Genomic DNA, 18,192 nt, shown 5'->3' with positions numbered 1-18,192 from the left:
CAATTTCATGAACTGGCAGGCTGGTTTTCTAGCATTTCTGTGAAAGTGACCCTGAAAAGTGACCCTAAAGTTGTGAAATGTGCCTGTAAATTTGTCAAGTCAAGCATGTTAGGAAAGAGTTTGGACCACAGCTAACGTCATCATTTAGCGGCTCCCTCTTTCATCGTTTGTAATTGAATAAATGTGGTCTTGAAAACAAAATGTGTTCATTAAATAGCGAACACAGAGCCCATGGCAGAACTACTCAGTGCTTGTAACAATAGCGCATGGACAAACCTGCAAGTATGAGTTCAGGTCTTTTTTTCTCTTCTCCAAGAATTCCCGGTCCATGTTGTTGAAGGTCTTTTTGCCCGGCAGTCGGAGGATCGATGATAGATTTTCAAACTGGACAAACAAAAAATAGCACTGGTCCATTTTCCTGCTAATGATGATTGCGTCTGTTATTATATTACTATAGCTCATAGTAAAATAAAAGTGTCAGTTTTGAAATAGAAAAGTGGTTTATTCAACTGAAGTAGTACGAGACTGTTTACATGGCAATAGTCTCTTGGAAAACGCAGCACTCACGTCCTCGCTCCATGATCCATCTGCTTTTACACGAAAATGAGACATCAAAACCCTTTCTGAACATTGACTGTGCAGTGCCCACTTTTGTCCAGCAATTATATTATTACATTACTTTTGACTAGACAGTTCAGACAAGTTAAGCCCCGTTTCAACTTCCACAAAACCTTTGGATATTGTGGATTTCTGAAGCAATTTCGGGCGCAATATAAAGTGAAATTAAAAGTTAACCTCATATTTGGAGATTGTGAGTTAGCCAATCAGGGTTTAGACTGTGACAAGACCGTCCTCCGTGCGTCCTCATTCTGTCCAGGCGACAAGAGTCTGAGCGGTGGAGAACGGCGTCCTCAAAGTTGTGGTCAGTAGATAAGTTGTGTGCAATTTTACTTATTTAATATATATATTTTAATATTATATTGTTTTGAAAGTCTATAGTTTAGGTCTGTTCTGTTTAACGCAGCGCTGTGTCTGACACAAGCCCCGCCCACTCCTCATACAGGGTCTGAGTTAGAGACCGGTGAATTCAACAAATCACAGGATGATCAAACAAAATCATTATGTTTGTCCCAGCACTCTAAAAAGTGGATTAAGCAGAATGTAGATTTAGGAAAGTGATGTGGAGCAGGGCTGGCCTTTCATACATTTGCTACCTGCTCGGTGATCCTCATGTGGAAGTCGTGGAAGTCGGAGTAGCGGCGGTATGTCTTCCAGCAGTCCTCGCTGCCGTCCATGTTGCGCCTGAAGACGGTGATGGCGTACAGCGCGTAGGTCTTTCCGTGGTCATTACACACCCCTGCAGCAGCCCAGAGGCCCGGGACAAGAGCATCAGCTACTGTAGCCTCAATACAGACACACACCAGTACGCATGCACGTGGAGGGAGGAGAGAGGAGACAGGGAGGAGACAGAGGGAGGAGAGAGGAGACAGAGGGAGGAGAGAGGAGAGGAGAGGAGACAGAGGGAGGAGAGAGGAGACAGGGAGGAGAGAGGAGACAGAGGGAGGAGAGAGGAGACAGAGGGAGGAGAGAGGAGACAGAGGGAGGAGAGAGGAGACAGAGGGAGGAGAGAGGAGACAGAGGGAGGAGAGAGGAGACAGAGGGAGGAGAGAGGAGACAGAGGGAGGAGAGAGGAGACAGGGAGGAGAGAGGAGACAGAGGGAGGAGAGAGGAGACAGAGGGAGGAGAGAGGAGACAGAGGGAGGAGAGAGGAGACAGAGAGGAGAGAGGAGACAGAGGGAGGAGAGAGGAGACAGAGGGAGGAGAGAGGAGACAGAGAGGAGAGAGGAGACAGAGGGAGGAGAGAGGAGACAGAGGGAGGAGAGAGGAGACAGAGGGAGGAGAGAGGAGACAGAGAGGAGAGAGGAGACAGAGGGAGGAGAGAGGAGACAGGGAGGAGAGAGGAGACAGAGGGAGGAGAGAGGAGACAGAGGGAGGAGAGAGGAGACAGAGGGAGGAGAGAGGAGACAGAGGGAGGAGAGAGGAGACAGAGGGAGGAGAGGAGACAGAGGGAGGAGAGAGGAGACAGAGGGAGGAGAGAGGAGACAGAGGGAGGAGAGAGGAGACAGAGAGGAGAGAGGAGACAGAGGGAGGAGAGAGGAGACAGAGGGAGGAGAGAGGAGACAGAGGGAGGAGAGAGGAGACAGAGAGGAGAGAGGAGACAGAGGGAGGAGAGAGGAGACAGGGAGGAGAGAGGAGACAGAGGGAGGAGAGAGGAGACAGAGGGAGGAGAGAGGAGACAGAGGGAGGAGAGAGGAGACAGAGGGAGGAGAGAGGAGACAGAGGGAGGAGAGAGGAGACAGAGGGAGGAGAGAGGAGACAGAGGGAGGAGAGAGGAGACAGAGAGGAGAGAGGAGACAGAGGGAGGAGAGAGGAGACAGAGAGGAGAGAGGAGACAGAGGGAGGAGAGAGGAGACAGGGAGGAGAGAGGAGACAGAGGGAGGAGAGAGGAGACAGAGGGAGGAGAGAGGAGACAGAGGGAGGAGAGAGGAGACAGAGGGAGGAGAGAGGAGACAGAGGGAGGAGAGGAGACAGAGGGAGGAGAGAGGAGACAGAGGGAGGAGAGAGGAGACAGAGGGAGGAGAGAGGAGACAGGGAGGAGACAGAGGGAGGAGACAGGAGACAGAGGGAGGAGAGAGGAGACAGAGGGAGGAGAGAGGAGACAGAGGGAGGAGAGAGGAGACAGAGGGAGGAGAGAGGAGACAGAGGGAGGAGAGAGGAGACAGAGGGAGGAGAGAGGAGACAGACAGAGGGAGGAGAGAGGAGACAGACAGAGGGAGGAGAGAGGAGACAGAGGGAGGAGAGAGGAGACAGAGGGAGGAGAGAGGAGACAGGGAGGAGACAGAGGGAGGAGAGAGGAGACAGACAGAGGGAGGAGAGAGGAGACAGGGAGGAGAGAGGAGACAGGGAGGAAGGTGAGAGGAGACAGAGGGAGGAGAGAGGAGACAGGGAGGAGACAGAGGGAGGTGAGAGGAGACAGACAGAGGGAGGAGAGAGGAGACAGGGAGGAGAGAGGAGACAGGGAGGAAGGTGAGAGGAGACAGAGGGAGGAGAGAGGAGACAGAGGGAGGAGAGAGGAGACAGAGGGAGGAGAGAGGAGACAGAGGGAGGAGGGAGGAGACAGAGGGAGGAGAGAGGAGACAGAGGGAGGAGAGAGGAGACAGAGGGAAGAGAGAGGAGACAGAGGGAGGAGAGAGGAGACAGAGGGAGGAGAGAGGAGACAGAGGGAGGAGAGAGGAGACAGGGAGGAGACAGAGGGAGGAGAGAGGAGACAGACAGAGGGAGGAGAGAGGAGACAGACAGAGGGAGGAGAGAGGAGACAGGGAGGAAGGTGAGAGGAGACAGAGGGAGGAGAGAGGAGACAGAGGGAGGAGAGAGGAGACAGAGGGAGGAGAGAGGAGACAGAGGGAGGAGAGAGGAGACAGAGGGAGGAGGGAGGAGACAGAGGGAGGAGAGAGGAGACAGAGGGAGGAGAGAGGAGACAGAGGGAAGAGAGAGGAGACAGAGGGAGGAGAGAGGAGACAGAGGGAGGAGAGAGGAGACAGAGGGAGGAGAGAGGAGACAGAGGGAGGAGAGAGGAGACAGAGGGAAGAGAGAGGAGACAGAGGGAGGAGAGAGGAGACAGAGGGAGGAGAGAGGAGACAGGGAGGAGAGAGGAGACAGAGGGAGGAGAGAGGAGACAGAGGGAGGAGAGAGGAGACAGGGAGGAGAGAGGAGACAGGGAGGAGAGAGGAGACAGAGGGAGGAGAGAGGAGACAGAGGGAGGAGAGAGGAGACAGAGGGAGGAGAGAGGAGACAGAGGGAAGAGAGAGGAGACAGAGGGAGGAGAGAGGAGACAGAGGGAGGAGAGAGGAGACAGAGGGAGGAGAGAGGAGACAGAGGGAGGAGAGAGGAGACAGAGGGAGGAGAGAGGAGACAGAGGGAGGAGAGAGGAGACAGAGGGAGGAGAGAGGAGACAGGGAGGAGAGAGGAGACAGAGGGAGGAGAGAGGAGACAGGGAGGACACAGAGGGAGGAGAGAGGAGACAGAGGGAGGTGAGAGGAGACAGAGGGAGGAGAGAGGAGACAGAGGTAGGAGAGAGGAGACAGGGAGGAGACAGAGGGAGGAGAGAGGAGACAGAGGGAGAAGAGAGGAGACAGAGGGAGAAGAGAGGAGACAGAGGGAGAAGAGAGGAGACAGAGGGAAGAGAGAGGAGACAGAGGGAGGAGAGAGGGAAGAGAGAGGAGACAGAGGGAGGAGAGAGGAGACAGAGGGAGGAGAGAGGAGACAGAGGGAGAAGAGAGGAGACAGGGAGGAGACAGAGGGAGGAGAGAGGAGACAGAGGGAGGAGAGAGGAGACAGAGGGAGGAGAGAGGAGACAGAGGGAGGAGAGAGGAGACAGGGAGGAGAGAGGAGACAGAGGGAGGAGAGAGGAGACAGGGAGGAGACAGAGGGAGGAGAGAGGAGACAGAGGGAGGAGAGAGGAGACAGAGGGAGGAGAGAGGAGACAGGGAGGAGAGAGGAGACAGAGGGAGGAGAGAGGAGACAGGGAGGAGAGAGGAGACAGAGGGAGGAGAGAGGAGACAGAGGGAGGAGAGAGGAGACAGAGGGAGGAGAGAGGAGACAGAGGGAGGAGAGAGGAGACAGAGGGAGAAGAGAGAGGAGACAGAGGGAGGAGAGAGAGGAGACAGAGGGAGGAGAGAGGAGACAGAGGGAGAAGAGAGAGGAGACAGAGGGAGAAGAGAGAGGAGACAGAGGGAGGAGAGAGGAGACAGAGGGAGAAGAGAGAGGAGACAGAGGGAGAAGAGAGAGGAGACAGAGGGAGGAGAGAGGAGACAGAGGGAGGAGACAAGAGACAGAGGGAGGGGTCAGGAGATCGGGGGAGGAGACGGGAGACAATGTGTGGGGTCAGGAGACAGAAATGCATGTGGGGAGAGCCATAAGCAGCCGAGAAGCAGAAAAAATGAGAGGAAAAACAGAAAAGACAAAAAAGGAAATGACGGTGATGAAACGGTGCAGTGAGAAAACGATGGCTGGAGGAGAATGACAAACAGAAAACGTCCACATGAGCGTTTATGTTTGTCTGTGTGTGAGGGCACCTGTGTCCGAGATGAAGGCGTGGAGATGCATAGTCTCATCGTGGCAGGAGTTGGACAGCTCGTCCAAAGACTGAAACAGAACACAGTTGTTTTGAGTGCCGCTCCTTCACCACTCTGCGGCCCAAATGCCGGACGTACCAGGTTGAGGCTGCCGGTGGGGGAGCCGTTGAAGGACTCGCCCTCGCCGTCGTCCGAGCCTCTGTAGCTGGGCTCCTTCAGCATGTCCAGCTCGGCCAGCATGCGCACGTACAGCGGGCTGTGCTTGAAGGACGGGTAGTAGCGCTCGTCACGGAGCATCATGTCGTACACCTGCCCAACAAAAAACAGGGATGAGCTCGGCAACAGGATTCATCTCAACAGAAAGTCACCACGGACCAGCATTTACAAGAGACATCGGGAGATTACATTGTGTCGTTCTACCTTTGGCATATTAGATTTGACACTAGATCAAACTGTGTCAAGACCAGACTAAAATAATCCTTAATTAGTACCTAACGACTAGCATAAAGCTAAAATGGAACTAAATTAGGATGGAAAATTATGACGAAAACTAAACTTTAGTCTATTTTTTCTTTAAAAGTGAAGATGCTGTTTCATTTAAATGTGACACTGTCAGTGAGATGAAGACCTCTGTAATTGTGCGATATATTTCATCTTGTTGAAGTATATTTCATCACCTAATATTTGCCTATTGTGCATGTTTGCAGTTGATAGGGGAACTAGAGACAAACTGGCTAAAGTTCAAACAAGCACATCAATGTTTATGTGTATGTCAATGTTGTTAAGGGAGTTGTTAAGTATTTTTAATTTATTTTATTTTATTTGAGCAGCATAAAAAACAATACATTTACAACAGTAAACGGAGTGGATCTGCACACTCAACTGGAGTAGGTTGACGTTCACTGACTTATGTTGCGGTTTGAGACATGTTTTCACTTCAGACACAAAAGCAGTTGGCAAATTACTCTCATATCTGAATGACAAGGTCATTAATGTTATTCCCAAACTTTTGAATGGCAGACATTATAATGAGCCACAGTGTGGGCAGTCGAGTCCAACTCAACACAACGTCGCTCTAGCCGTATACATGGCGAGCCTGAGCTGCGTGTATTTATTTCTATTATGAAAAAATACAATAGAATCAAAAATCAAGATCAATCAACATGAGAAACTAAATAATCCTGCAGCTGTGTTTCAGTGGTGTGTGGCCCCACAACGCCGGACGAATATCGTACAGTCATACTTAGGTTGATCATGAGCAGCTGATCTCCTGTAACCCGCCGCACTTTGCACCAAAGAGTTGAAATCGGTCTTAAAAATGACCGCGCAATGAAAATTTGTGTTGAAATCATACAGCGTAAAGCGGCGCTATACCAACGCGTTACCTTCCTCTGGATGTCGTCAAAGATCTCTGGGGTGGGGTCGTCTTTCTGCAGCTTCTCTCCGAGTTTGTCGATGGCCATTTCATCCACCTGCACCCTGGGCGAGGCCTGTGGAGCACACGCATGTCAAACCGGTGTGTGGACGCTGCATCATTCATTAGCCTGCTGCATTCCTTAACTGTCGGACATATGTCGTACAATATTTTATTTTATTATATAGAATTTTTTATTTTATTTCTAAACAGTATGTTCCACTAAATGTAAACATTTCAGAATCCAGAAATGACTCTAAACTTTGCACAAAACACATCCAAACATTGCCACGGTAACAGGGTTGTGTATCCGGGCTATGATCGTGCCTTGTCTATTTGTTTTTGGTGATCGGTCTTTTAACTGGGCACCCACTGGGAAAAACTAAAAACGGAGCCCGAGGTTTGTTGGACTTCCCAAGGTAAAAATCAAAGAAATGTTTCATTTTGAATGAAGTTCCTACGTGTTTAGGCTGGTTTAGCAAATGTGTGTAAATCTCAGGGACTTTGCGTCATCTAAAAGGATGAAAATGATCGCTTGTCCTCTGACGTTGCAGCCCCAGTGGACATGAACGTGCCTTGTCGGACAGGTACTGCTCGTAGACGCCCAGCGCGGCCGCCCTCAGCAGGCCCTTGGTGGTGGCGGGCTGCTTCTTCCCGTCTTTACTCCACTGCATGGCCTCTAGCTGCTGCTGCGCAGTCACCCTGTAGCCCTCCACCGTGAGCCAGAAGAAGAGCTCAGCCTGGGCCCCCGCCGCCTGCATGAAGTCTGGACACACACACACAAGCACGCACAGAGCTATGAGCTGGAAGAGCCTCCAAACGTTCTTTGTGTTTCCAAAGGTGACGTACTATGTAAAATGTCCCTTTAAAGGGATATTTCAGGATTTTTGACATAGGGCCTCATTTCCTAGTTATCCAGAGTGTTGATTTCTGGAGATATTTTTTTATGTAATTCATGCCGTCCTTATATTTGAAGAGTCTAGGCTAGTGCAAGGCTAGTGCATTTCTATGGTATCAGCTAGCCTGCATTGAAAACAGTGTGACCCGCTCCACAGAGCACCTGAGGCAAATCACTTATAACACCAGACTAACCATATACATGTCTGTGTTGATAGAAAACATTTTGGAATATAACTGACCTGCATCACATGAATGATCACATTTTGAGGGACTATTTTCTAGCAGATCACTCCGCCGCTGTGTAGCTTATACAACCACGAAGCTGATGCTGCTCAAATATAAGTTATTTTAAATGCAAAATGGTTAAAATTATTCCATGGACAGAGACATTTATATGGTTAGTCTGGCGTTATACGTAAGCGATATGCCTCAGGCGCGGGTCAGACTGTTTTTAATGCAGGCTAGCTGATACCATAGAAATGCGCTAGCCTTGCACTAGCCTAGCAACGAAACTCTTCAAATATACAAACTGCATGAATTACATGAAAAAACATATTTCCAGAAATCAGCAACACTCTGGATAAGTAGGAAATAAATCCTGATATATCCCTTTAAGCTGGCTAGGGTGTTTTTTCAGTAGTTAGGACTTGCAGGACTTGTCACGCATGTTTGAGGAATGTTTGTTTGTCCTGTGCTGTTCTGGAAATTTCCCATTTGAACCTATGTACAATGAGAGCAAAAGAGCTGCTCTCATGCAAACTATGTTTTTTAAATGTGTCCATGATATCTTCCATCGAGGGATAGTGTAAATTGTATTTTGTACAAAAAATTTTTTTTAAAACCACACACTCAGAGCGTTTACAGGCTCATTTTCATTTCTGGATTATTTAAATATCTCTACGAGGATAATGTTTCTTTGGACTTTTTGGACAGCGGGAAAATATAAGACACAACAACTCCACCAGAGCCTATGGCAGTGAGTTTTTATCCTCATTCCACTGGCTCCCTGTTCTTTTTATCCTCATTCCACTGGCTCCCTGTTCCTTTATCCTCATTCCACTGGCTCCCTGTTCCTTTATCCTCATTCCACTGGCTCCCTGTTCTTTTTATCCTCATTCCACTGGCTCCCTGTTCTTTTATCCTCATTCCACTGGCTCCCTGTTCTTTTTATCCTCATTCCACTGGCTCCCTGCGGGGAGCGGGAGGCGTGGTGTCTAAAGGTGTATTCATTGGCAGTATACCAAATCCTATAGTAGTGACCTGGATGTGTCACAAACTGAACATCTAACAGCATAATCTGCACTCATAAAAGACTACAGAGTCTTTTGTGACAACTGTGGGGCTTCAGGTCGTGTCTCAAATTGTTTTCATATTTGTTCAAGGCGTGGAAGTGTTAAGTCACACAGTTTTGACCTTTCTGTGGCTCTAGTGTAGTTTCTGGCTGTGCTTGACACATTTGTCAGCTTACTGCACTGGATCAGCCATATTTGGGTGTTGATCTGGCTGTGACTTCACGTTGTTATTAGATGAGGCATACTCCATTTAAGGCTGCAGACTAATATTAGAGCAGGTTACATCACTGGAGCAAACAAAAACAATATTATTTTAGGTTACACCTCTCCCTTAGATGCAAATAAAATATGATTATAACAGCTTGGCTCTACACTTAACAATATGACGAGGATCTGAGTGGTCCTACAGCCCTGTAGGTTTAAGCTTCTATTTGCAGAATTTTCACCTGCTTTTTCCCTTAAAGCATCTTGTTCTGGTCGATCTAGTGCAGATTTGAACATGTCAAAGAAGGCTATTGTGCTTTTTGCAGGTACTGGGTAATCCTCTCAAGTATAGTTGGACCACCGTCTTACATTTTGTTGAATAGAAAATGCTGTATTGATTTAAAACAACTTGTTCAACAAGCCCCTCCCTCTCCCCTTCTGCAGCATGTTGCTGTCTAAAGCTTTGGCCTATATTTTTGCTTGTCAGTACTCTGTGATGGAAGGATAGGTTTTGCAATTGATCAGGTGGTGAGGAAATCATTTCCTGGTGAAGTGGGGCCACAGGAGGAGCTCATGGTAAACAGAGAAGAAGAAGAAGAAGAAGATCTTTATTTATATAGCGCCTTTCACAGACATATAGTCACAAAGCGCTTTACATGAGACAGAGGGGGGCATTGGATACGCCGCCACTGGGACCAAGTAGTACTAATACTGCAGTAGCATTAGTGACCTGGAGGGTTCAAAGCTCTAAAAAGTCGATTTGGCATAATCCCTCACTACTTATATTGGTGCATCATGACAGTGCACTTTGGTTCTCTGTCGCTCCAAGTGTTACTAAAGGCCCTATACCGGATTTTTTTAATTACAAACAATAAATGTGGAAGCCACTAAATCATTAATTTTCCCAACATATTTGTAAAATCCCAATTCTTGGGTTGTAGCATGTTGCGATTTTTTAACTCTATTAATTGTCTTGGAGAGTAAATACTACGCTGACAGAAAACACAAAGGGACAGAGGGATATTGTACATCCAATTACACAATGGAATATTTTTTTTCACTCAAACTTGGCTGTAAATACTGTTTAAAGTGACGTTAGCCCACAGCTAGCTTTGCTCTTTAGCATGTTAGCTTCTTCTTTGTGATTCCATTAGTGTGTATTGGTGGCTCCGGTCCGGTGGCAGTCAAGTTGCAATTGTGGTTTTCTGGCCAGAGACACCAGGGGGAGATGAAAGACCCTCCAATCATTCCATTAACACTTGTATCCCCAGAGGGACTACGGGAAGGCTTTATTAAGGTAAACACGTTACTTAGTCCTGCTTTAATCAACACATTTCACAACTTCACTTTTCAGGGTCACTGTTACTGAAAAGCAAGAAAAGTCACCTGCAAGTTCATTAAATTGATGTAATTAGATTGCTTTCCCACAAATGTCTGAGTTTACAATATACTAAAGGGGGACAAACCAAAATTTGTTCCACTGCTAGAAAAAAATCAGGTATAGTGCTAACTCACTACAGTTAATGTTGATGGACAGTATGAGGCTTTTAGTCTTTAAACATTGATTACCCATGAAGAACTGCAGCGCGATGTTGTGGACGAGGATGTGCTCCAGGGGGATGACACACAGCTTTCCAAAGTTGGCCGCCAGCTTCACGGCATCCACTTCCTTCAAAGGGCAGGACAGAGGAAAGGTGAAGACATATCAGCAAGAGTCAGTCACAACAGTGAGCCAATCCCCAGTGGAAATGTGGCATAGAAAACATGGTGGACATACAACTGTATGGCGATGCTCTGATGAACGGCATACTTTTGAAGATGAGAATGTGTTCAGCACGCATGTGCTTAGCTTTACAGTGGGATTGGGCTCACCTTTCCAGACTGCAGCCTCTGGATACGACCCTCGCACACTTTCTTCACAAACAGCAGGCTGTTGATTTGGTTCTTTATGACGTTGATGTCTATGGGACAGGAGAGAAGATGAGGGGCACGGTTTTATCCTTGGAAAAACTCGACTGAGCCTGGAGAGTTTCCCCAGTGTTTAGCACAGGGCAGTTCTAATGTGAGGACTAAAGGCTCATTCATACTTCACAAGATGTTGAGCTGCAAGAACAAAATGAAATCACTGACAAACTACATTTACAATTATGCAATTCGTTTTTGCATAGTTTTTTGTGTTTCTGGGTTTAATAGAGAGGAGCAAATTAAAAATAAATATTACCCTTAAAGGGGCTGGATGCAAGTTGGCCATTTTATACTCACTATTGCCATCTCAGGTCATATATTAAGCTCTTGCATGACGGCAATTCGGACCCGAAGTGACACCTTTTTGAGTGACAGTGCACGATTTTAGAGGCAGTTGTGGTGAACAGGTCTGAGCTACACACTAGGACAGGGGTAAGCAACGTCAGGCCAGGGGGCCAAATTCGGCCCTCCAGTATAAAACCTTTGCCCCCCAAGAGAATTTTGAAGAAACGTGTATTCATAAATCAGACACTAAATACATGAAAAGGACTCTACAATGTGGAAAATACTGTCAATATTTTCACATTTCCCAGCAAAACACCCTATTAGATCATATAATATGTGTAAAACTTATATTTGTAGAAAAAAGGTACTTTACTTTGGGGTACAATTGTGAGTTTCGGCCCTCTGTGTTTTGGCAATGAAGAAAATCGGCCCTCCAAGACACAAACTTGCCTACCCCTGCACTAGGACATGGCTGGAGCATGTAGGGGGAGGAAAATACATAACTTTAACATTTTAAAACTCCCTATAGTACCTTTGAAGGGGCTAGATGCAAGTTGGTCATTTTATACTCACTACTGCCACCTCAGGTCATACGTGTAACTGCACCTTCTACATTAAGCTCGTGCATGACGACACTTCGGACCCAAATTAAAAACTTTTTGAGTGACAGCGTAGGATTTTAGAGGCAGTTACTCCTTAGGACATGGCTGGAACAAGTAGGGAGAGGAAAATACTTAATTTGAACATTTTTAAACTCCGTATAGTCCCTTTAAATTATTTGCATTTTTTAGAGACAAAATTGCATACTCTGTAGATAATGCATATGAAAAGAAAAATATATGTTATGACAATATTTTTGCATACGATTGCTAATGGAAAACATTAAAATGAAAAAAAAAAAAATACGATTGATGATTTTTGGTGTAAATTTCATCTTTAAAAGGTGCATTATGGAATCCCTTTCACTTGGCGCATACTTGAGCTTTTAGTGACCCATGACTGGTTAGTGTGCCGTTATCAGTTTCCATCACAGTGGCTCCAGGGTCAATTGTTTTTAGAGTTTCTGGTCGGTTTTCTCTGCTGACAGACCCTAAAGGAGTGAAAAGGGTCACGCTAACCACCCGTACAGCCATTGGGTTGCAAAAAGTTAAATTACAGCTTATAGGTAGCGCAGCGGTTAGTGCTCTCGCTTCACAGCTAGAAGGTCCGAGTTCGATTCCCTAGAGTTAGAGCATGGGGCCTTTCTGTGTGGAGTGTGCGTGTTCTCCCCGTGTCTGCGTAGGTTTCCTCCGGGTTCTCCGGTTTCCCCTACCACTAAAAACATGCACAATAGGCCAGGATGAATGATGTGTGTGAGTGAATGTATGGTGGTGGTCAGAGGGTCCGTTGGCGCAGACGTGTGTAGTCGCGAAAGCGCTTCTGACAGTCTCCCCCAGGGGAAACTGAAGCTACAAACGTAGTTTACACCACCGAGTATGGAGTGAATGTACAACTGTCTCATGTAAAGCGCTTTGTGACCATGTCTGTGAAAGGCGCAATAGAAATAAAGATCTTCTTCTTCTTAATCTGGTGGTTCAACTAACCCCCAGACCCGGTTCAACTGACCCCACGCCTGGGGTAAAGTTTATTCATCGAAGACCGTTATCATTATCTTTAAAATAATTAACTGTTAAATGTTTGTAAATACAACATGTTATGTATATTCTACTGTTTTTAGACAATAACCACCAAAGAAAAAAGTGGCTCAACTTGCCGCACTCTCCCCTACTCATTTGGGTAGCGATACTGAGTAAATATATATTGCTGTTAACAGAAATACTTCAGGACAACTTGTGTCACTGTTTTGCACCAAAACACCCCAAAAGCAGCACAGCATTGGCCTGATTCAGTGACAGGACTCAGAGCGATGGAGCTGTACATATTCTAACCACTGGGGGCACTACAGCACTTTGCTTTACTGCTGGACCGTGGCTTTAAATCTTATTACAATGACACATCGAGTCGGCCAAATACACAGTGGAGCAAGCTGCACGCAGAACCAAAAGTATTAGCTTTGTCACTGTGAGAACAGGAAGTATGTGAGTGCACGGGCGAGGAGAGACCCACCGTCACCGGCCGTGTCCAGGGAGCGCAGGTACTGCAGCTCCTCCAGCACTTTGTCCTTCACGGCCTCCAGCTCGGACACTCGGTCGCTCAGCTTCAGGATGTTCATGAAGGCCTCGTAGTTACAGCTGGAGTCCCGGATCTGAACAGAGCACCACTCTTAAGTCTGTCAGCTCTCACAGAGGGACGTGAGGGAGCGACGGGACCCTCAGCGTGAGGGCTGCACCAAAAACTATAGCAATTTTTATGGAAAGTACTGCAATTTGGTTTGTAGAGTATGTTTTCAAACCAGAGGTGGGTAACATAACTCTTACACAAGTAACTCTTACATAAGCAAGAGTTATGTTACTTGGAAATAATTGGCCTAAGTAAAAAGTATTGGCCCAAATATTTACTCAAGTAAGAGTAAAAAGGTATCTGGAGAAAATGTTACGTGGTATGAAGTAGACACCCGATCCTTGTGCAATTGGTGCATTCTTAAGTTGACATTATATGGAACAGACTGCACAGCGTTTGGAATATAAACTCTCATTTGTGTATTGTGAATCACTGGCCAGAATAACTTTGCAATGTGCAATTTGTGAGCATTGAAATAGTGATTTTGGGAATGCAGTTGTTGTGAGGGGCATGCGGAGCAGGACAGCCTTACCATCCAGATGACAAACTGATTGATGTAATCTGGGTCACTGAGCTGGTTAATCAGAGGGAGCAGGACTCCACAGGCCAGAACCTCCTGCACACAGCACATTTCACACGCGTCACCCGACCGCTTGTGTGCGTCACATGATCCAAGGAGATGCCACACCAACACAGGAGCTGATCATTAACAGGAGAACACACAGGGAGGGACTTACCCTGAGGAAGTATCGCATATTCTTGTTGTGGAAATCTCCAGGAGGTAGTAATAGATACAGAAGTAACTCGCACAAGTCCCGCAGGAAACCTGACACAAGCAGAGAGGTGGTTAGCCCTGGCATTACCCAGTCACATTGAACCAGGCGATCAGCCCTGGCATTACCCAGTCACACTGAACCAGGCGATCAGCCCTGGCATTACCCAGTCACACTGAACCAGGCGGTCAGCCCTGGCATTACCCAGTCACATTGAACCAGGCGGTCAGCCCTGGCATTACCCAGTCACACTGAACCAGGCGGTCAGCGCTGGCATTACCCAGTCACACTGAACCAGGCGGTCAGCGCTGGCATTACTCCAGGTTGGAGCACATTAACACTTGTATTACAGTGCCTCTCGAAAGTATTCATACACCTTGAACTTTTGCACATTTTGTCATGTTTACAACCCTAAACATAAAGATTTTTTTTTTTTTTTTACTGAACGTTCACACACAAGTAACAGACAACTGTGAAGTGAAAGCGATATGATACATGAGTCCGTTATTTTTCAAAAAATAGAAAAGTGGGGCGTGCATAAGTATTCATACAGCATTTTCTGAGTGTATTAAATTGCCTTTAAAACATTCCTAATGACTCCAGAATGTTCACACCTTGGCCTAACGGTTAAATAGAGGCCACCTGTGTGTAATCTACTCTCAGTATAATTTCAGCTGTTCTTTTAGGCCCTCAGAGCTGTGGTCGGAGTGTGTTGGTCACTAAACAACATCATGAAGGCCAAGGAGCACCAGAGAGGTCAGGGATAAAGTTCTGTAGAAGTTTAAAGCATTAAGTTATACAAAGATTTCCCAAGATTTAAACATCTCCCGGGGCAATGTTCAATCCATCATTCAGAAATGGAAAGAGTAAAGCACCACTGCCAACTTACCAAGACACGGTCGCCCATCTAAAATATTAGATCAAACAAGGAGAGCACTGGTAAGATATACAACCAAGTGCCCCAAGATAACTCTGGAGAAGCTGTGAAGTCCTGCCCCTGAGCTGGGGGAATCTGTACATGGGACAACTATAAGTCGTATCTACACAAATCTGGCCTTCATGAACGAGTGGAAGAAGAAAGCCATTATTGAAAGGAGGCCATAAAAAATCCCGTTTGAAGTTTGCTAGAAGTCATATGGAGGACACAGCTCCATGTGGAAGAAGGAGCTTTGGTCAGATGAGACAAAAATGTAACTTTTTGGCCCAGATGCAAAACGTTATGTATGGAGCAAACCTAACACTGCTCATCGTCCTGAGTGCACCATCCCCAGTGTCAAATATACGGGGGGGAGCATCATGCTGTGGGGCTGCTTTTCCTCAGCAGTGACTGGGGAGATTGTAAGAATAGTTGAAGATGGATGGAGCCAAATACAGAGACATTTTGGAGGAAAACCTGCTGGAGTCAGCAAGAGAACTGAGGCTGGGGCGGAGATTCATCTTCCAGCAGGACAATGACCCTAAACACAAAGATAAATCTACAATGGAATGGTTCAATAAAAACATATTAATGTGTTAGAATGGCCCAGTCAAAGTCCTGACCTAAATCCTATTGAAAATCTGTGGAATAATCTGAAAACTGCTGTTCACAAACGCTCTCCTTCTAATGTGACAGAGCTTGAGTTGTTTTGTAAAGAGGAATGGGCTAAAATGTCAGTCTCTACATGTGCAAATCTTGTAGAGTCAAACCCCCAAAGACTTGCTGCTGTTATTGCAGCAAAAGGGGGTTCCACAAAGTATTCATTCATGCTGTATGAATACTTATGCACGCCCCACTTTTTGGTTTTCTATTTTTTGAAAAATAACAGAATCATGTATCATTTCACTTTCACTTCACAGTTGTCTGTTACTTGTGTGTGAACGTTCAGTAAAAAAATAAAAATAAAATCTTTATGTTTAGGGTGACAAAACATGACAAAATGTGCAAAAGTTCAAGGTGTAGGAATACTTTCGAGAGGCACTGTACCCCCAGGGGTACTACGAATGGATTTATTAAGGTAAACAAGTTACTTAGTGCTGCTTTAAGCCACTCGCACATGTTTATGCACTCTCTGAATCTTCACAGTGAGTATTCTTAGTGCTGTGGAGTCAGCACAAACAAAGCTCCACCCCACAGGCAGAAACATTTGTCAGAGCGTCCCTAATACAGGACTACACACGCTGATCCTGGCACCAGTGTCCTGACAGTTCAATCCAGAAGATAAACTACGGGAAACTTTTATAAGTCGTTAGTATTACAAAATGTAAGATTGACATCAACATAAACCAACTAAATATCTGCAAAAAGCTGTAAGCACTATGTGTGTTGCTTGAAGCAAGAGGAATTTGCCACAGTAAACAAAATGATATGTCCCCTTTAAGATGAGTGCTGCTTTACCTTCTTCATCTTTGTTGGAAGTGCACACCATGTCCCTGCACACGCTCCTCTCCATCTCCACCTCGGCCTCAAAGAAGCGGTCGACCATCTCCTCCAGCATGTCCCCTGTAGACACACCATGACCAGAGGAGTTTCTCAGCAGGAGTTCAGCCTGAGCAGAGTGGCTGAGGGACTTACCCTGTCTGTCGTCCCTGTCCGCCAGCCGGTCCTGTGCTTTCCCAAACACACGCAAATGAGTGGCAAAGTCGTCCACCAGGCGAGTGGTGAAATACGGCTGCCAGTCCACCTCCTTGGACCTACAGAGAACAGTCACTACGTTCAAAGGAACTGTCACAAGAGCCATACAAGGCGACCTTCTGACTCTACTACCTCGCACTTATTCCTGTTATAAACAACGGACCCAAATGCTTCTGTGCATGTGTGATCATTTTCTGACAACTCCAGTTAGCGCTAGTGGCTAAAGTGTGCGGAGAAGCCTTTTCAAAACAGTACAGTGCGTGTTTTACAGTATTCATGTTTTTATCAGAAAACTCTAAGCCTAACCCTTTGGGAAGACTCTCGTTGTGTAGGTAGTTTAGGGCTGGATTATTACAATTGCTGCCAAAGAGAGAGACACTTATGTTTTCATGTCCACACAGCTAAAGCTAAGCTAACTGCAGAGCATCAACTGATAAAGGATTTTTCCACCTCATCGGTGAAGGAGACAGGTTTGTGTGCATACCGTGTGGAGAACTGCACCAGCGCATTCTGGAGGGTTTGTCGAATCTCCAACAGGAAAGACTCATCCTCACTTAGTGTGTAGTACCAGTACTGGATATAGTCCCTCAGAGCAAACTGGATCACCTGGGCATAGGGCACACCCAAGTCAGGAAACACTTCAATGTACCGACTGCTCTGTCAAGATCAATGTTTCACACACAGGTTTTTATTCAGTCCAAAGAGACAGTAGGCCGCTTGGTACTGATCCATAGAGCATGGATTTCCTTGCATTTTGACTGGACCAATCAGAGCACTGAGAGGCGGCACAACATATTCAGGGTCCATTCAATGGTTGTTTTCAGCACTTTGCTTCTGCTCTTTAAAGAGAAAAGCAACTAGCTATTCTAAAAACTCAAGACGTTTCTTTGCATATGACTGAATATGGACAGAAACTACAGCCCACACTCACATTTCTCTGATTGGTTCACTCTGTGGCTGAGTCTTATTCTATAGTGAAAACATGGACCAACGACAAGGCTACACATTTTTAAGGATTATCACAAGAAAAGAGTAGTGTTACATGCACTTTAAATGTCGCATAGCAGAAGAAACTCAACGTTTGATTTACCATAGCTGTGTGTTTTGTGAGGGACATTAACTGTGAAAGTGACAAAACGAAAAGGTCACACAATGACTAATTGTAACAGGAGTTGTGCGTGTTAAACATTGAAGTATCCACACTGCAAAGACTGGAAGAATGGCAGATGTCAAGGTAAATGTTCCACTTTTAGCAGCAAACCCTTACTGCTCACAGAATCCTCTCAAACCATAGCAAAAGTGGAAAACCATCTGACCTACATCCTTACATGGCATGGTATTATTTTAGCTCTCTAACTGATCAGGCGACGCAAGTCAAAGAAGGCACATTTAC

The 18,192-nt window shown here is 46.3% G+C and overlaps 1 protein-coding gene across 2 annotated transcripts in view; it reads right to left on the bottom strand.

The window, feature by feature from the left end:
- Positions 1 to 18,192, bottom strand: part of snx13 (sorting nexin 13) — a 30,372-nt gene that overhangs the window by 6,897 nt on the left and 5,283 nt on the right. The window contains exons 5-18 of one of the 2 annotated variants that reach the window (XM_079570539.1): positions 17,284 to 17,405; positions 16,740 to 16,858; positions 16,563 to 16,667; positions 14,153 to 14,241; positions 13,948 to 14,031; positions 13,302 to 13,440; positions 10,818 to 10,906; positions 10,515 to 10,614; positions 7,125 to 7,315; positions 6,521 to 6,625; positions 5,274 to 5,444; positions 5,136 to 5,205; positions 1,206 to 1,357; positions 277 to 384 (exon numbers count right to left, since the gene is read on the bottom strand). In XM_079570539.1, the coding sequence (XP_079426665.1) occupies positions 277 to 384; positions 1,206 to 1,357; positions 5,136 to 5,205; positions 5,274 to 5,444; positions 6,521 to 6,625; positions 7,125 to 7,315; positions 10,515 to 10,614; positions 10,818 to 10,906; positions 13,302 to 13,440; positions 13,948 to 14,031; positions 14,153 to 14,241; positions 16,563 to 16,667; positions 16,740 to 16,858; positions 17,284 to 17,405 (1,644 nt within the window). The remainder of the gene's footprint in view (positions 1 to 276; positions 385 to 1,205; positions 1,358 to 5,135; positions 5,206 to 5,273; positions 5,445 to 6,520; positions 6,626 to 7,124; positions 7,316 to 10,514; positions 10,615 to 10,817; positions 10,907 to 13,301; positions 13,441 to 13,947; positions 14,032 to 14,152; positions 14,242 to 16,562; positions 16,668 to 16,739; positions 16,859 to 17,283; positions 17,406 to 18,192) is intronic. The other variant, XM_079570540.1, reaches the window with a different exon arrangement.

The sequence above is a fragment of the Gobius niger genome (assembly GCF_951799975.1).
Source record: "Gobius niger genome assembly, chromosome: 14".
Taxonomy (NCBI): Eukaryota; Metazoa; Chordata; class Actinopteri; order Gobiiformes; family Gobiidae; genus Gobius; species Gobius niger.
Note: the sequence above shows the minus strand (reverse complement) of the source record. Positions and strands in the feature narration are given on the sequence as shown.